This window comes from Antechinus flavipes, chromosome 4 (genome assembly GCF_016432865.1).
Source record: "Antechinus flavipes isolate AdamAnt ecotype Samford, QLD, Australia chromosome 4, AdamAnt_v2, whole genome shotgun sequence".
Classification (NCBI taxonomy): domain Eukaryota; kingdom Metazoa; phylum Chordata; class Mammalia; order Dasyuromorphia; family Dasyuridae; genus Antechinus; species Antechinus flavipes.
In genome coordinates, this window is record NC_067401.1 from 416,693,368 (window position 1) to 416,711,922 (window position 18,555).

General features: G+C 36.0%; 1 protein-coding gene across 4 annotated transcripts in view; it reads right to left on the reverse strand.

Moving 5' to 3' along the window:
• Positions 1 to 947: 947 nt before the first annotated feature.
• RALGPS2 (Ral GEF with PH domain and SH3 binding motif 2) overlaps positions 948 to 18,555 on the reverse strand; it is a 237,860-nt gene continuing 220,252 nt past the window's right edge. For all 4 annotated transcript variants that reach the window (XM_051998867.1, XM_051998866.1, XM_051998865.1 and 1 more), the window contains 3 exons: positions 16,088 to 16,193; positions 14,953 to 15,044; positions 948 to 7,025 (listed from right to left, as the gene is read on the reverse strand). In XM_051998867.1, coding sequence (XP_051854827.1) covers positions 6,996 to 7,025; positions 14,953 to 15,044; positions 16,088 to 16,193 — 228 coding nt within the window. In that variant the 3' untranslated portion in view covers positions 948 to 6,995. The remainder of the gene's footprint in view (positions 7,026 to 14,952; positions 15,045 to 16,087; positions 16,194 to 18,555) is intronic.

Sequence of the window (18,555 nt, forward strand, 5' to 3'; positions counted from 1 at the left end):
GCTTGTTTCTATCCCCAAGTTTTTGATATTCTCACTATTTCCACTTCTGCATTAATGTCACTGTGTATGTTGGCTTGCTTTGGAAACCTTCTAAGCTTTTCCTAATTTTCCCTCGCATCCCGCTTCCCCACTTGGTTGTTGAGCTCTTGTGTGATTTGGTTCCAGTATCTATTTATCTAGCTTTATTTCCCAGCACTCCAGTACCTACCTTGATCCAGACAGGTTGGTCTCTTCACTAATTATTTGCCACTGTCACCTTCACTACCCTTCCCTATCTGAAATGCCACCTTCTCTTATCTAAATACTATCTTTTTTCCAGGCACAGATGAAGTCTTACCTCCTTACCTACTCCAGCCCAAACTGGCACATAGGTTTGTCTTTTTTTCCCCTTCTGTTTCATGTGTTAATTTTGCTATTCCTCAAGAGATAATAAACTCTTTGAGAGAGATGACTTTGTTATAAATTTCTATTTCCAGCATAAAATCTAAGCACCATACTGGGCACAGAAATGCCAAGAACATATTTTTAACTTTTTTGGAACTGATTAAAGCATCACAAAATATTACCAGCTTTAAAAGAGACAGACCTTCAGAGATCACCTCATGAGCTCCATGAACTCATTTTAAGAAATAATTTGATAACTATTTTAATGTAATACAGTATTTAAATCTAACTGGTTTCCTTTTGTGTTAGGTATTTTAGAAATATTCTGAGAAGGATCCCCAAGATTCTATCATAACTTGCAAGGGAGTCTATGACACAAAAAATTGTTAAGAATCCCTGATCTAGTGCAATCTCTCATCATTTTTTAGATGAAGAAATCAAGGCTCAGAGAAGTTTAAGTGATTTTTCACAAGATCTCATTGTTGGAAAAGGGTAAATTAGTCTAGAAATAGTTTTACAAATAGGTGACCAATATGAAAATGAAGACAACACTCTGCACTATCTAAATTTTAAGCAATTTATTTCAGTAGAAAGATTTCTGAAATCTGCACTTAAATTCATTTTAAACTAGCTTATGCAAACACACAGATCACACACTCACTCACATATTAAAAAGAAACAAAAATTCCAAAAAGCCAAGATGCACATCACTCAATGAGATCATAGTGCAATTGAGTTCTCTATCATGAATGTCCCCTGGAGTAACTGGAATAGAGGAATAAAAATGGCTTGTGTTTACTGCATATTAACACTATTTCATATCTACTTGGATACTGATTCCCACAGATTTTGATCCTCATTAGATTAAGTTGTATTATTCTCTCCTCCCCACCTTGAAGGTCTTGAAGCAATGAGTTTGTCAATAATCAAGGTCTCAAAAGTCCTAGAAAACCTGGTAATTTATTAATAGGTATCATTCTAGAACCTCTCTCTTTCATTATGTTGCAACTTACTTGCTTAAAATACTATCATTGGATCATATTTGTGAGTAGGATTAGTAAGACATATACCATAAAGGGAAACTTAAACACAGGCTACCCAGCACTGAGAGGGCACCTAATAGTCATGTTGCTTTTGGCCTCTTAATTCAGGAAAAGCATTCCGCCAAAGCCATATCCTAATATTCCATTCTAACAATCCTACCACTATTCCACAGTACAAATAGTTGAACTCAAAATTTAAATTTTTCTCTTGCTAATAACCCCAAAGGATCTAGTTAACCCTTCATTTCATTTCAAAGGCTCTGAATAGTTGATTATCTCTGTTCTGCATCACAGTAGTCTTTTAATAAGGGAACATTTTAGCACAGTGATTTAGTTCAACAGCAGTTATAATTCTTGTAATGAACTGGGAAGTTGTTTTTTTTTTTTTCAGAAAGCTTTTACAAGTGTTTAGTTTTCATTAGTAAAACTAATTTCATTTATTTCTTCCCTTCATGTTATGCTTCTGAGATGAAAAACTTCCTGAATTCAAATAGTGCTTGAGCTAAATTTGATGAAAGATTGTTTTTGAAACTAGTTTTCACTATATGACTTTAAAATTAGAAATACTTAACAAACTTTAAAAGGTATTAAATAAGGGCACTGGGAAACCTATGCTTATGATGTCTGGCTTTCCTGTTACATTTTCAAGCAAACATAAAGATGACTACATATGACTGGCTAATGACTGACTAAATAAGAAGATGGTTCCATTTCTGGCTTATGATAGAGATAATCTTGAACTAAGAACTAAGAGCTAGTCCTCTCATCTCAACATTTTAGCATTTATAGAATTATTTCCCCTTAATACTTTTTCTCTGATTACATTTTATCCTTTCTCCAAATTCTTGAGAAAGGCTTTCACTCTATATTGACAGAAGTATTTCTGAACAAGACATCAGATAATTTTCAAATTTGTTTTAAAAAGGATTTGTTTAATGACAAGGTTTAAGGTACAGGACAGAAGGGCATACAGAGAGGTAGTATGTCTAAAAAGGCTCAAAACCATAAGAAGGATTCTGATAATAACTTATAGTCACCTACTTCCACATGTTCTTGGTCTTAAAAAGGTTTAGCTGGTGGTGGAGAGAGGGATAGCACACACTTCTAAAATAAGAGTCAGCATGTAAAAATGATTATTGTCATACTCTGCCCTAGAATTGGTCTTCAAATTGATAAGGCACTGACCAAATTTTTCTCACATTACAACATGAATCTATCCTTTCAACAAGCTCAGTCTTGTATACACACATTTCTTTTATTAGAACCCTTCATGTAGCATCTCATGTAAGACACAAGCCATTTTTGGGGAAAGGAAAACAAAAGGCGGCAATAATTTTTTAAAGACTGATTTCACATGAGAATAACTTATCAACAATGTGATTTAATACTAGTTCTCACACTCTGAAACCTAGAGAAGGCAGTATATAATCACATTGATCATGAAAACAATCTGACATTTTTTCCCCCAAGAAAGAATATAAATCCAAACAAAAGAAAAACTCACAGTAAAATGCCACTGAAAAAGCTAGATAGACATTGACACGTGCTTTGTCATATCTAGACTTAAAAGAGTCATCTTAATGTTCTACTGGAACATAATCTAATTCTCCATTTGCAAAAACAGATCCTTATTCATTGGGCCTTTGAAGCCTGAGATTTTATTGGAACAGAAAAGGCCTTCTGATAGGCAACACTTGTAATTGATATCTCATTCTCAGAGCAAGATGCTACGCTGCACTAGTAATTTAATTGTACTTCAAAAAATACCTGGGAAACTAACAAGAGAACTAGAGCCTCTTTTTGTCCAAAGGGGGAAAAAAAAGCAAGTCTTATATTGATTTTTTTGACCCCTTCTTTTGATAGCCTCTATCATTATTGCAACAATAAAGAGTAAAGCACAGAGTTTTTCTTTAAAGAAAAGCAACTGAAGTATAGTTTGAACAGGAAAAATTTTAAAGACGCTTAAATGGTCAGATAAAACTTGAAGCACAGCAAAGATAGGATTCAACAGACTACTGATTAAAGGATCCAAAATATAATGGATTTGAACCAGTCTCCTAACATTTCTTATGGCCCTCTAATAAGTCTTTTGGAAGATGATTAAAAATCAATATAAATACCATGCTGCTATAATCATCCTTGCTTTCAGTAGATTGAACATGTAGTTATAGCAAATATCAACATAGTTCATACAGTACATAATGCAGTAATCATGATATTTTCCACAGGAAATAGTTTTGGAAAAATGAAGCACATGCCTAAGAAGAAAAATACTCAAACTTAAAATTGTTTGGATCCCTTTCTACAATGTCAACATAACTAATATTTATACAATGGAGAAAAGGAAGGTGTGTTTGACCAGTTCTCTTAAGCCTCACATATGGAGGTTTCTCTAAAAATAATACTTTGAAGACACAGATTTTAAGATGTGAACGTGGGATAGGAATCAGTAACAAACATGTAAATTTGAAGTAAAATGAAATTTATTTTTGTTCCTAAGTTTTTAGAATTGGGGTTTTATTTCTACACTAAAAATAAACTTCGATGTAGAAAAAGCTGTAAAACATGTGCCTCAAATGAAGTGTTTGCTGATGTCTATTTGGGACATGTAATGTCTACGGTTTATTGCCTAAATTGGTTTAGATTCCCTCTCAAGTAGATTCTTGGTAAGAGCAGGAAGGAAAAAGAGGACACATTTATGATCTTATTTGAAACACACAGAAATTGAAGTGACATGACAGCAGACTTAATAAGACAGGGGGAAAAACTTATCTTCAAACAAACCACTTAGGAAACTTGGTAAGAACTTTTGTTATTCTAATAAATTCATTTGAATGAACAACAATAAAACAAAAATAGTGAACTTTTGGATTGTTCCTGTAATGCTTTAATTGATATTATTTGGAATTGGGATAATTTTGGCATCAATGACAAATTTCTGGAAATGGACCAATTTGAAGTTAAGAGATAAATCAAGAATTGTGACTATATCTGTGAGTCAAGTAGAATTGTTACAATCAAATCTCAGCAATTCTTCTATGCATAAGTGGATTAAAGAGTTGAAAACATCAAACACACCTTCCAACACAATATGGTTCTGTCTTTGGCAAAACTACGACGTCAGGCTCTGACTTCCAGTTGCATATTTTTGCTCTAATGTGAGAATAGAATGGTTAGCCTGCAACATTAGCATATATATCTATATATATATACAAATATATATAAATATATATATACATCCACAGCAATCTCATCTATACTGTCTCACTCTTTTAAAGTACACACATGGTCAAAAACACTTATTTTGAAAACAAAATACATTAAGGAACTTTTAAACATGAAAGACAAAATTAAAGATGTGCAAAGTCTACATAGTAATACTGCTGGCTATGCAGATGGTGTCTTTGCTATGTACCCAACATGGGTCAAACTTGGGGGATGCATGAATTGAAAAATTGCAGGCAACTCCTTTTACCATCTTCCAATTCATGTCACTTTCCAAAATAAAACATTTTGAAGTCAAAACCATTATCTCCTACAATAAAGAAAAACAGAAGATAATGGACACTAAAATCAAATGTTGTTTCTAACTGCCTTATATCAGATACATACTAAATAATTGCTACATACTTTTCACAAACAAAAAGAAATCCACAGAAGTAAACACTTAAAAATACTTCTGCATCATAACATCCCCTTTCTTACCATAATTGATCCTTTTTTTTTTTTTAATTTCTGGGTTTAATATTACTTATTTAAAATTTCACAGGATCAAGGGCTAAATACTTACGGTTTAAAAAAAAAAAGAGCTAACACCTAAGAAAATGTGTAAAAGGCTAACTTTATAATAGGAATGTAGAGATATAAATCAATTCCTAGAAAATATAATGTGATATGTTAATTTGAGCTACTTTTCAAATGCAAGAGGGCTTCAAAAGTTTACTTGATGATAATTATGTAGCTGACCAAATATTATCTTTGTTCAAGGCTCATTTTGAAGTTATGAAATGACAGAATTGCAACTATTTTGTAATCATTATTCTCCTCTCTTTATATTTTTGTAGTTAAATGGAGTGTTGCATAGAAGACAGCACAATTTGGAATTAAAATATAGATATAAAATTTAACTAATAGGATGTGGTTTCCTGTTAAAGGTCTTTACTAAGTTTCTTTAAAAAAAAAAAGTCTTATTAAAAGGGGTAACTTGTATAAGAAGAAAAGTTGCTAGATTTTAATCTATGTCTCAAATTCATCCATATATTATATAGTTCCCTTTTGAAATGATTGTTTTACTACATCCATCTTAAGGTAAAATATTTTATCCATGTTCAATTTATTAAAAAAAAAAAAAAGCAACGCAAAAAACCCCCAAAAGACCCAAAAATCATGTATATAGAGGGAAAATTTTAAACCAATGTGCTACTGAGTTTCTTCTTGAATAATAATTAAAATGAATAATTTCAAGAAAATAAACTCTGGCACGTTGTAGTTTAAACACTATAAAAGGAAAGTTTCTGAATTCAGATCTTATCAAGTATGTAATACCTTACTGACATAAATCACATGTGACTAGAAAATTGGATGAACCTTTCAATTATGTAATAGGGTTATTATAAAAATCACCTTTTGGTAGGATGTCTGGTTGGAAATTACAATTTTTTTCTATGCCTATCTCTCCCTGTCATTCAATAATGCAAACGCCCATACAATTAGACAATGGGACTATATTTTAAGCCCAGTTAGAAGCATCCATGCTTTTCTGGATCTTTCAATAAAAACAACTCCTCCCTCCCCACTCAAGGATCTGATGTATGACTTCTCAGCCTTTGTGTCTCCTGCAGAAAATAATGTTCCCCATACAGTACTAAGAATTGCAAGTTTAGTGTTTAAAACAACAATAAAAACATTGACAACAACAACCCCTCCCCCACCCCCAATCACATTAATACAATTACAATTCTTCCACTCTTGGTCTGAGAGTGAGTGTGGGGCTACAGACGAATGGAGTACGAGAGAAGCTCTTAAAGTGGATTGCTGGTAAAATCCCTAGAATGTGAAAAGTTCTTCATATCCACAGTTCAAACCCAGCTCCTAATGTAAGCCTTAAGAAATGTTTTACTTTTTCTTTAAAGAATGTCTAAAAAAATGTGATTTCCCCCCCCCCCCCCCATCCAAAATTAGTAGAAAGTTAAAAGAAATGCAAACTAGCTACATCTACCCTAAGCACAGCACCGCCAGAAGTCTCACACACACTATTTGGTGTTTCATGTTGTTTTTCCTTTCACTCTTTAAGGCAGTGGTTTCCACAGGTCAGTTCAGAGAAAAGAAGCATGGTCCATGGCAGTTCATGTTGCAATTCCAATTTTTCACTTTGGGAATAGCACTCATTGTGAGTCCATTCCCTGAAATTAGTGCTTTTTTGTTTTGTTCAGTTCTCCAAAGTCTAGAGGCTGAGCTCGCAGGCTCTGTCCTGGCACCGATTTGTACAGCTGGCACCCGTCCATCAGGTCCTTACTCTACACACGTGAGCCACAATTCATCTGTCTTCTTTTTTAGGTTTTTATCTTTTTATTCAAAAGTCATCAAGTTGGTAGGAACCTGAAAAACATAACAAATAGAATTGTACCAATATCTCATGCCATTCAGAACAAGCCCAATGTCAAGCTTCCTAAATTGATATTATCCAGAAATTGTAAATTAAAAGAAAATTAATATAGTAGTACTAAAAATGTGTTCAGTTTAGAGCAAACTCTAATAGAATCCTATTCCTGAAAGCTGCATATTGACTTAAAAAAACCCACCAAAAAATCTATGTTATATAATATTTTTGTTCATTTTGTTAAAACATTTTTCACTTATATTTTAATCTGGCAGCTATATTGCAGTTTTGCTGGCAATAAGTTTGACATCTACATTCTGGAGGGTCTTAAAAAACCAATACAGACATAGATCAAATAAAATTTAGCTAAAATCTTTATAGTGCATTAAAATGTGAAAAAGAAATGCTTTAACTTCACTAGAGGAAGTGCCTACTATGTGCTAAGCACCGTACTAAATTCTGGGAATACAAAAAGAGTGGAAAAAAACAGTCCCTGCCTCAAAGAGCTGACAATCTATTGAGGAAGACAACATGTAAATTAATATATAGAAAGTGAGCTATATACAGGAGAAAGAGGAAATAATTAAAAGAGGGAAAAGCATTGGAATCAAGAGGGTTAAGGAGAGTTTTCTTGTAGAAGGTAGGATTTTAAATTGGGACTGAGAGGAAGTCAGAACAGAACCCATGCTAGTTCTCTGCAATATATTGTTCTTAAATCAATGTCTGAGGTTTGTTCAGTACCTAATTACATAAGCATGGCAGAAAATGTATTTATTCTTTTATGTATTCTATTTAGACAATGCCTCCAACAGGGCACAAAACAGGAGGGAAAAAAAAGCCTAAAAGAATTAATGTACTTTCCAAAAATAAGCTGTTTTACTAAGGCAACATTTTATTTATTTAAGAGATCATTTACTTAGGAAAACATCCGTGAAACAGGAAATAAGTGGGGGAAAAAAAAAAGACCTATGGTAAAGCCAAACTGATGTTACCAAATCAACGCACTAAAAATCAGCACAGTTTGAGGTTTGTTCCCACTATGATATTGACCTCAATAGCCCCGAAGTATCTCCATGTTATTTATGACAGAAAACTTCATAATAACTTTTAGTCATAAAAACAGGCTAATTTTCAGTAAGAAGGCAAAAAAGTATACAGTTTTAGAAATTTGTTTTTTGTTGTTGTTCTGTTTCATTTTCTAAGCAGCTAAAATAAAATCTTGGAACTTTAATTTAGTGATCTAGAAAATTCACTTTATGTGTCTCATCTTATTTCCCATCTATGTTAGATGATGAAAAAACAAAAATAGCAGTTCACATTTGAATGTTTTATGTTTATAAAATGGTTCTGAAAAAAACACTATCATCCTTAATTTGCGAATGAGGAAATTCAGGCTCAGAGAGTTTAAATTAGTCCTACAGCCAGCAAATGGCTTGGCCAAAGCTGGAACCTAGCTCTCCACACTTAGGCTTTCCCCTATTCCTTAAACATGCTGTCTTTCTGCATCAGATATTACTCTACCATTTTAGCAGCAGAGTTGGTATTCCAATATAGGCAGCTCAGAACCTATCTGGGTTCCTGTTTCCTTATCATATATATAAAAGGAGGTTAGATTGGATACTATCTTAATGTTTTAGTTTAAAAAGTGTATTGCTGTGTTTTGAGATATTTATAGTGTCTATGAATTCTATATGAATCCTCTGAAGTATATCTCAAAAGAAAAATGTTAGCCAGTTTTTGTCTTCCAGTGATAATGTAGTAAAAAGGTTTCCTCTTATTATCAAGTTTTTAAACATATCCTAGGAAAAGGATGAGTGGTATTTCATGAAAATTATGGAGCTGGTACAAGGAAAATAGGAAGGAGGAAATGGTATAAATTGAGAGAGACAAAAGGTAAATGGCTTAATTTTTAAACTGGCATCAGACAGCTATGAAGAGAGCCAGAGAAAGACTACTCAAGTATGATAGGTTAACTTCTCTCCAGAAAACCAATAGAAAGTCTTGGACAAGAGCTGGAAGCGATAAGATGTGGAAGAGACCCAGCTTCAGTAAGCAGGATTTGTGCTACCATGTGTAGGATGTGCTCATTGCTTGCTTCTGCCTTTCATTCTTTAGCTACTGGCAAGACTTAGTTCATGAACCACTTTCTATGAGAAATCTTTCTGGGAATTCTTAATTACCGAGTCTTTTCCTAAAATCACCTCACAGTTACTGATCTGTGTAGCCCCTCAGAAGAATACAAACTCTCTTGAGGGCAGAGACTCTTGTTTCTCTCTGAATCTCTAGTGCCTTGTGTAGAATGTGGGCTAAATAAATGCTAACTGAATTTATACCAGTGAAGTAAACACTCTTCCTGAGATATGGTACCATCAATCTAATAGCTAATTCTTTTATTATACAAATCCCTTTCTAAAAACCATCTTGACACCAAAATTGTAAATCACCTTCTTTGGCTTCTGAATGGAAAATCCTATTAAGATTTGTGAATTCAGAGGCTAATGGCCAAGTCTTGTCATAGAAAAGCCACAGGCACATGATGGGGAAAAAATATTTTTCCCCTTTATAAAATCTTATAATCATTCAGGTTACTTATGCAAGAGGTCCACAGTTGAGTTAATTATCAGGGGTTCCTCTCACCATTTCATCTAATAATAGTAATAAAAACTGAAATTTATATAGTGCACTAAAGTTTGCAAGGCAGTTAGGTGGTACAGGGAATACAGAACTGAGCCTCAAGTCAGGAAGACTCATGTCCCTTAGTTCAGATCTATTCTTAGACAGGTACTAGCTGTATGACCCTGGGAAAGGCACTTAACCTTATTTGCTTCCATTTTCTCATCTGTAAAAAGAGCTGTAGACATGAAGACTGAGATATGATTGAACTGAAAAAGTTTGCAAATGTGTTTTATACTATTTTATCTGAGCTTCACAGGACTCCATAAGATAAGTATTATTACTTGCCACTTTACAAATGAGGAAAATGGAACAGTAGAGTTTGGTTGATTTCCTAGTTAAAAGAATCTGAGACAGGATAAGGACTCAGATCTTTTTGACTCAACGTTCTACAATCTTGGAGGTGGCTGGTGATTCTTGTTATTCATGACTCATTTGGGTTTCAACATTCTTTGCTCTACCCTGAACAGCTGTGTTATTCCTTCTTTGATCCTCTCCTTACTCCCCAACAATAGCTTCAAAACAAAACAAAACAAACCCAAACAAATGACTTTTTTTTTTGTCCTTAGTTCACTTCAGACCTGGGGAATGCTAACACAATTTTTATGGGGACATGCATAAAAGTATAGAATTTTGGAGCCAGAAGTGATCTCAAATGTCATCTAATCTGCTAGGTACCTGAATAGGAATATTCTTTTACAACATGCTTCAAAATAAGTCATTCAGCTTCCACTCAAATATCTTCAGTAATGGAGATCAATAATAATAAGAATTCATATTAGAAAAGTATGTTACGTTTGCCAAGCTCTTTCCTCATGACAATCCTGTGAACTAAGCAGCCTTAGTATTATCATCTTAGTTGCACAGATGGCAACCGTGGATCTAAGCAGGTAAGAGATTCACCCATGATTATAAGCTGGTCAAAGCTACAGCAAAGCTGGAATGTAAGCCTTGTGGATCCATGGTCAGCCCTTCTATACCCTAAGCACCCAGCTGCCCTCTGGAATTCATTCTCTGTTGCTTGCCTTGGTTTCCATCTCCTATACATAATTTCTTTTTACAATCTACCCTGAGATTATTTAGTGTAATTCTGAATCACTTTCTAAAAAGCTTAAACTAAATCTACTGTAACTTCCAACTTTGATAAGCCCCCGACCATGGCAGGCTCTTTTTTCCTCTTCACTGTGATCACTTTATTCGTGAGAGCTTCCCATCCCTCTTGAGTGAATTTCCCCTGCAAAAAAACATTAAACCATTGGATTCTAGTAAGCCTATCTCTGAAATCATCATCAAGCATTTATTAAGTACTTACTATGTGTCATGAACTGTAACAAACCTTGTGGAAACAGAAAAACCGAAAACAACCCCTGACCTTGTATGAACTGATGTTAGAATGAAATGAACAGAACCAGGAGTATACTGTATGCAGTATATATGTAGTATGTTAGTACGTACATGTAAAGTATATTTATATATACATATACTATATAGTACATTGTACATACTATGTATAGTAGCACATTGGAAAAATGGTTGGCTGTGGTCCTTTGTGCTCAAAAAAGACCCAATGACTTCACTATGTTGGGGTCAAGGGACAGTGTTTCTGACTATGACTGATTAGACCAATTACATTCAGGAGGCTCTCCCACAGAGACTGGGCCCAAGCAGACCAGGTGAATATCTGGAGAGACATTTTTTTGTGCTCTAAATTTGTGCATTTCTCTTTTCTTCTGAGCTACTGCAATGCTGTTTGGCACATGTCTGGGGGAGTGTCGCCCAAGCCTCCAACTGAAGCAGAGTTCTTCAGAGACCTGGACTGTCCTTTCTTAGCTGCTTCTGACCACCATGTCAGCACCTCCCTCGGGAGTTCTGTGTAAAATAGTCTTTTAGGCAAAGGTGTCTTTGGAATTCAAACGCTGTGGCCAGCCCCTCAGAACCACACTCTCTGCGGCAGCGCTGGGGGGCTTGGCTGTTAGGCTCGAGAAGAACCTCGGTACCCTCTCTTGTCAGGGGATCTTCAGAATCTTCCTAATGGAGGCGATTCTGGTTCCTGGCAGGGCACTGGCTCCCTGTCCAGCTTTCACAGGCACACGACCATGAGGTCTGCACAACAGCTCTTAAGATCTTCCTTCAGTTGGTAGGAGTAACACCTGCTCTCTCCTGTACTTTCCTTTGAAGCCTCCCAAACGCTGACCCACTCCTAGCAGTATGTAGCAATCTCAGTGTGCATATGCCAAGGTGAGAGAATTTATCCACGGTATTCAAAATTTCTCCATTTGCTACAATGTGGTTCAACACACTGGCTGATGGAGCATCTCTGTTCCGTCTCTGCCTTAGAGGTTCCAAACAGCAGTAGCCGTTTCAAGCCAGACCATTTGGCACCAAGAAGGCCGCTGACCTCAATGCTGTGTCCCTCCTTGCCGACGACTGCAGGGAGCTCAGCCTGGCCGCACTGCACGGGCACCTGGGGAAGGGCATAGAGCTCCTGAAAGCAAGCTGACATTGGACTGACAGGCAACCTTGATGGACCTCTCTGGACAACCACAGTTTGAAATTATTTTCCACAAGCTCTTGTGAATGGGCTAGAGAGACCAGGGTTGTGTCCGGATCTCTGCTCTGCTCCTGGCCCTTCCCAAACTGCGAACCGACTGCTCCTCAGCCCATTCTGGAACCACAGCTCTCAGGTGGATGAAGGAACATTATCATTCCTCTCATTCCTGGGAACACCAGAAGCTCCCTCCTCCAGAGGAGGTCCAGGCTTCTCTTTCTAAAGGCAAAGTTTCAGAGCTGCTTTCTAAGGATGGAGCACAGAAAAGGAAAAGCTTTCCTCTGCCCTTTCTTCTATGTACTTCATTCTTTTATTCTCCCACCTCCTCACCGAGGAGACAATCCCCTTTGTTTCTTTATATCCTAGTTTTCTTCTTTTTCTTTGAAACCTTTATTCTATCCTGATCTTACAAAAAACATGTTCCTCCTCCTTGATAATATGGAGTGCAGGAATGCATTGCCCCAAATTCAAAAATGAAAGGACTGGAGAAGAGACCTTTTATACACACATATAAATTTACATATGTAAACTTATGTACACATAAATCAGTACCATGATATCACTTAGCACAAACAAACCTAGCTTTCTCAAGACAGCAAAATGGCTTTTGCTTGAAGCAAGTTCCTTGAACCAAGTCCCTAAACCCCTTTGCTCCTCTTGGACAATGCTTTTGGCTGATTCTTCTGTTTAACTGCAGTATCTAACAGTTGGAATCTTTACAAACTGTTAAGTCATTAGAGTTGATAGAAACAATAATTATCTAATTTAGCATGGTTCAGTATCATTGATCTGATCTTACAAGGAGATGTTTTGGGCCAGAACCTGAAACAAGGTACTAAGTAGAACTAATAGAAACAATGCTTCTGTTCACACCTTTAGAGAGCTCATATAAGCAAGAAGTATTTAAGTACTCATTGGAGTTCACAAGTATGGGAGATTCACAAAGTAAACTTTGTAACTTTGTGAATTCACACTTCCCTTGAAGCTCTTAGAGCCAGAGAGCACTATGGGAGAAAACCCATAATCCCACTCTCTTATATATAAGAAGAAAGCAGAGGCCCAGTGAAGAGAGTTCAGCTGAATTTAGATTGGAGAGGAGCAGGGAGATTGAGAGCCAGAAGCCCTCTCTAGGAGGCAAGACAGATTCAAGTTGGCTCTGGAGGCTGAAGAAAGCAGAGGTAGAAGCAAAGGACAAAGCTGCAATAGCTCTTAGAACCAAGGAGAGAGAGGCCTCAACTAACTGGGATGTTTTGGAAGGAGAAAATAAATGTTTGCATTTTTACCAGCTGGCTGCATTTTGAGTGATTAATACTCTTAACTGAAACTAAGGCTGCCTCCAGAAAACCTCCGGGAGAAACCTGCTCTCCCCCAGAGAGAACCATTATATATTAAAGAAGAAAAACACCGCACCTAACTGCTTATCTTTGAATAATGAAGCAAATCAAATGAGATTTATTCCCTTTGTTTCATTTTACTCCTGAGTATCAACTACTTCCCACTATATCCTACATTCTAGGCTTTTTGAACTCTTTAAAGGTCTATTTAATGCTAAATTTCTCTCTAAAAGACAAACTGCTAAAAATGGTGCAATTAGCCATCGTAGGGCTGTTTTTAGATATTAATGGCAGTATGGTGTATTCCAGCTCTGGAGTCAGAAAGAGCAAGGTTCAAGGAGGCCCGCCTTTGACACATTCTAATTTTGTATTGTGTTGGTGCCCTAGGCAACTGAGATTATGCTGTAGATGAGTTGCTGATATGCATCAGTGGGAGGAATTTTTATTCTGGGTAAAAACACAGGTCCAGAGCCTCTCCAATACTACACACCTTCCCCAAATGGCCATGCATAGGTATTCCTAAAACATGTAGATAGAAAAAATATAAATATTGTTTTCAATCAAGTTCCTATGTCAGTTTTTTCCCCATCACTGTTCTATAGAACTCTAAGGATTTCTTGTAAAATATTGAGATGAGATGTTTATGTTATACTTGCTTTACCATTTCAGGACCTACTACAACTCAGAGGTCCTAAACATGAAAATCCAACACTTAGGGGATTCTACAATGTCAGTATCTGAAGGTCACAATTAAAAATCATTTTGGTATGACAGTTGTTTCAGGAAACAAAATTCAAATGATTTCAATAGCGGTAGGTGTTCTTTGATGGAAGCAAACTCAATCAGATTAAGTGAAAATGGATCAAAACAAACTTTTTTCATTTACTAATTTTATATTCTTTTTTACAAAAATATGTTCAATCATACTGCTTGACTACGTATTAAGTTTTCAACAGACTCTACAGAGTGCGTGATTTTTCCATTTAAGTCAATTCAATAGATCAAGTATCTCTTTAGAGTCACTGGATATGTTCAGTTAATTTCAAAGTCTATGTGCTTCCACAATGGTTTAGCTTTCAAATGAAAATGATGGATGATTTTTAAATATATGCAGTCAAAGTCAACTGCCAAAAGGGAGCTCCTTCCTGGGAGCACACAGCCCTTACTCAGTAGTTTTAAGATCACAGAAATTGTAGATGGAAAAACCTCAAAGAGAGTTTATTTTACTGGCAATGCAAGAAAAATAATGAAAACAATGCTATCTGTTCACTTCATATTCAAGAGGAAGCCTCATATTTTCTCTCTATCACTTTTCAATACAATTCTTGATTTATATAGTACTCTAATGATAATTTGAAGCTATTAACTCACCTGTTGTCTGTTGCTTTGGCAGGCTGCACTCAAATGTTTAAACCACAGCATTGCATTCATTCTATTACCAGCTTGAAACTTGTATGAGTTTCCTAAATTTAGAAAAAAAAACAAAAACAAAAAAGCCAAGCAAAAAATGATCAGGCAGAGGTAATTTAAAAATGTAGATGCTGCTAATATCAAAAATCAGTTTGCCATCAAAGCTTAGTTTTGCTGTTTTCCCCCCCCAAAGTAGGTCACAATGATTACTCCTCAAATAAATAAGCAACTGATCAGCACTGGTTAGATGCCTAATAAGAACCAGGCAATGGAGCAAAAATGGAGAAAAAAATCAGAATTCCTATTATCAGGGAGCTTATATTTGCTTGCTTTAAAACAAGTATGTGTGTGAGAAATGGAAGAAAATCAAAGCTAGACTGATTGGGTTGTAGAGGGTGTGAAGAGGAGTGATAGTTAATAAGGCTGGAAAAGATTGGGACCAGGTTTTGAAGGACCTTTAAAAGCCAGCCAAATAAAGAAGCTCCTATATGTTCTCAGAAATAATGGTGAGTCACTAAAGTTTACTGAATAAGGGAAGGACCCAGTCAGATTTGTTCTTATGTCCAATCATTTTGACAGCTGAATGGCAAATAAATTAGAATGGGGAGAGATTTGAGGCTGCAAGACACATTAGAAAGTTATACAATGGGTCATATTAGAGGTGCTGGGGACTTTAGCTAGGGTGGAAGCTTTATTAGTGGAAAGAAAGCAACAGACGGGTTCCAGAGGTAGAAAGGGTGGGATCTGGCAACTAAATGAATGCATCGAAGGGGAATAGGGAATTGAGTGCAACAGGATTGATATTAAGGTTCTTGACAGAAATAGTTAATTTTGGAAGATAAAGATGAAGTTTAAAAGTTTAAAATATCTAAGGAATATTCCGTTTAAAATATCTAAAAAGCATTTGGAGCTTGCAGGACATGTGATCAGGGGAGATGATGGTTGGATACACAGAGCTGAGAGTCATCTACTTGAGAAATAATTATTCCTGTGGAAGTTGATGAAATTACCAAAAGGGCAAGGAAGACTGGTTCAGGACATGCTTACTATTATGGAGTGAGAGGTGGAAAATGAAATAAACACTGAACTCAATTACCTTTTTCAGAGTCTGTCAGCAAGAAGAGATCTGGGTGTTCAGGATCATCAGCCATCATCACCATCCATCCTACCACAGATACATTCTTATTTGATGTAGATTTAAACTAACATAAAATAAGAACATTAATTAGAAAGAATATATTCTTTGTTCTAAAAACATGAATATAATTATAAATTACATATGTATGTACCACTATACTGATTATGCACATTATAGAATTAAGCAAAAAGAAATTTTAGAAAGGGCAGATAAACTTGAAATAAAATTTTGTAGCCGGCAATAAGGTTTCATTGGATTTTTCCCAAAGGCAGCTCAAAGGTGCAGAGCATAGAGGGCTAGATTTGGAATCACAAAGATTTGAGTTGAAATCTTGCCTCAAGTACTTCCTAGCTCTGAGATCCTGGATAAATCACTGATAAATCTGACTACCTTGGTTTCCTCAGCTGTAAAATGGAGACAATAACAGTACTTAAAACTCTCTGGATTATTGTAAGAATAAAATGCAATTTCTGTAAAGAAGTTAGCAAAATGCCTGACACCTCTCTCTCTTTCTCTCTCTCTCTCTTTAAACAGTTTTTTATTTATAAATATATGCATAGGCAATTTTTCAGCATTGACAGTTGCAAATCCTTTTGTTCCAATTTTTCCCTCCTTCGCTCCACCCCTTCCCCCAGATGGCAGGTTGACCAATACATGTTAAATCTGTTAAAGTATAAGTTAAATACAATATATGTATACATGTCAAAACAGTTATTTTGCTGTATAAAGAGTCGGACTTTGAAGTAGTGTACAGTTAGCCTATGAAGGAAATCAAAAATGCAGAAGGACAAAAATAGAGGGATTGGGAATTCTATGTAGTGGTTCATTGTCATCTCCCAGAGTTCTTTTGCTGGGTGTAGCTGGTTCAATTCATTACTGCTCTATTGGAATTGATCTGGTTCATCTCATTGAAGAGGGCCACATCCATCAGAATTGATCATCATATAGTATTGAGGTTGAGGTATATAATGATCTCCTCCTGGTCCTGCTCATTTCACTCAGCATCAGTTCGTATAAGTCTCTCCAGTCCTTTCTGAAATCATCCTGCTGGTCATTTCTTATAGAAAAATAATATTCCATAATATTCATATACCATAATTTATTCAGCCATTCTCCAATTGATGGGCATCCACTCAGTTTCCAGTTTCTGACCACTACAAAGAGGGCTGCCACAAACATTCTTGCATATACAGGCCCCTTTTCCTTTTTTAAAATCTCTTTGGGATATAAGCCCAGGAGTAACACCGCTGGGTCAAAGGGTATGCACAGTTTGATAACTTTTTGAGCATAGTTCCAAATTGCTCTCCAGAATGCCTGGATGTGTTCACAATTCCACCAACAATGTATCAGTGTCCCTGTTTTCCCACATCCCCTCCAACATTCCGCATTATCTTTCCCTGTCATTTTAGTCAATCTGACAGGTGTATAGTGGTATCTCAGAGTTGCCTTAATTTTCATTTCTCTGATTAATAATGACTTGGACTGGCACCTCTTTATAGGTACTTAATAAATATTTGTTTCCTTCCTTCTTTTTACTAAGCAAAAGATTGAGTGACATGGCCTGATCTGAATTTTAGGAAATCAATTTGGCCATCATATGAAGTATGGACTAGAATGAGAAGAAATGAAGTAGAAAAGTCAACTAGGAATGATAATTTAATAATCCATGTGAGAGATAATGAGGACATGAAGTGGGCAGTATGTGTAAAGATAAGAAAAATATGGAATGTTAAGGAAGAATTGAAATAATTTGGCAAGAGGGATATATGGTATGGGACTAGTGAAAATGAGGAGGAACTTAAGTTAACATCAAGATCACAATCTATTTGCTCCCATTCATATTATATAATTCACTTTGTCATCTCCCTCCAAAAGAAAATTAGGAGGCAGGACTTCTGAGTCACTGGCCCAAACCCTAAGAGTTTCCTGTTCAAGTTGACAGTCACCTGCATGCAGGCTGGAGGCAATGACAAGCATTTCCCAATTGCCCCAGACTGCCAACAAAGGCTGGAGGAGTTTGGGAGTTTGTATAGCAGCCAGCCAAAGGGAAGAGAAGGAGAGAGAAGTTCTGAGGATATGAGTACATGTGGAAATGCTGAAAAAACTCCACCCCATACTGTAACAGGGAGGAATGAATGCTTTTTTTTTTTTTTTTTTTAAACTGGCTGATTACTCATCCCCTAGAATGGGGGTCCTGGCTCCCACTTTAGAGACCACTCCTCTATCAGAAGTTGTCTTTTATGTATCCTTTTCCTCTTGTTCCTGCCAGGTAATTGTGCAAATACACTTAAATAGTGCCTATGGAAACATTTAATTTTCACATTTGAAAATGCCTTAACTCAAAGAAATTACTATTAATTGTGAGAATTTTAGGCCTTGTGGTAGACCAATTAAGGTATTTTGAGGAGATGTGACTATGGTATTTC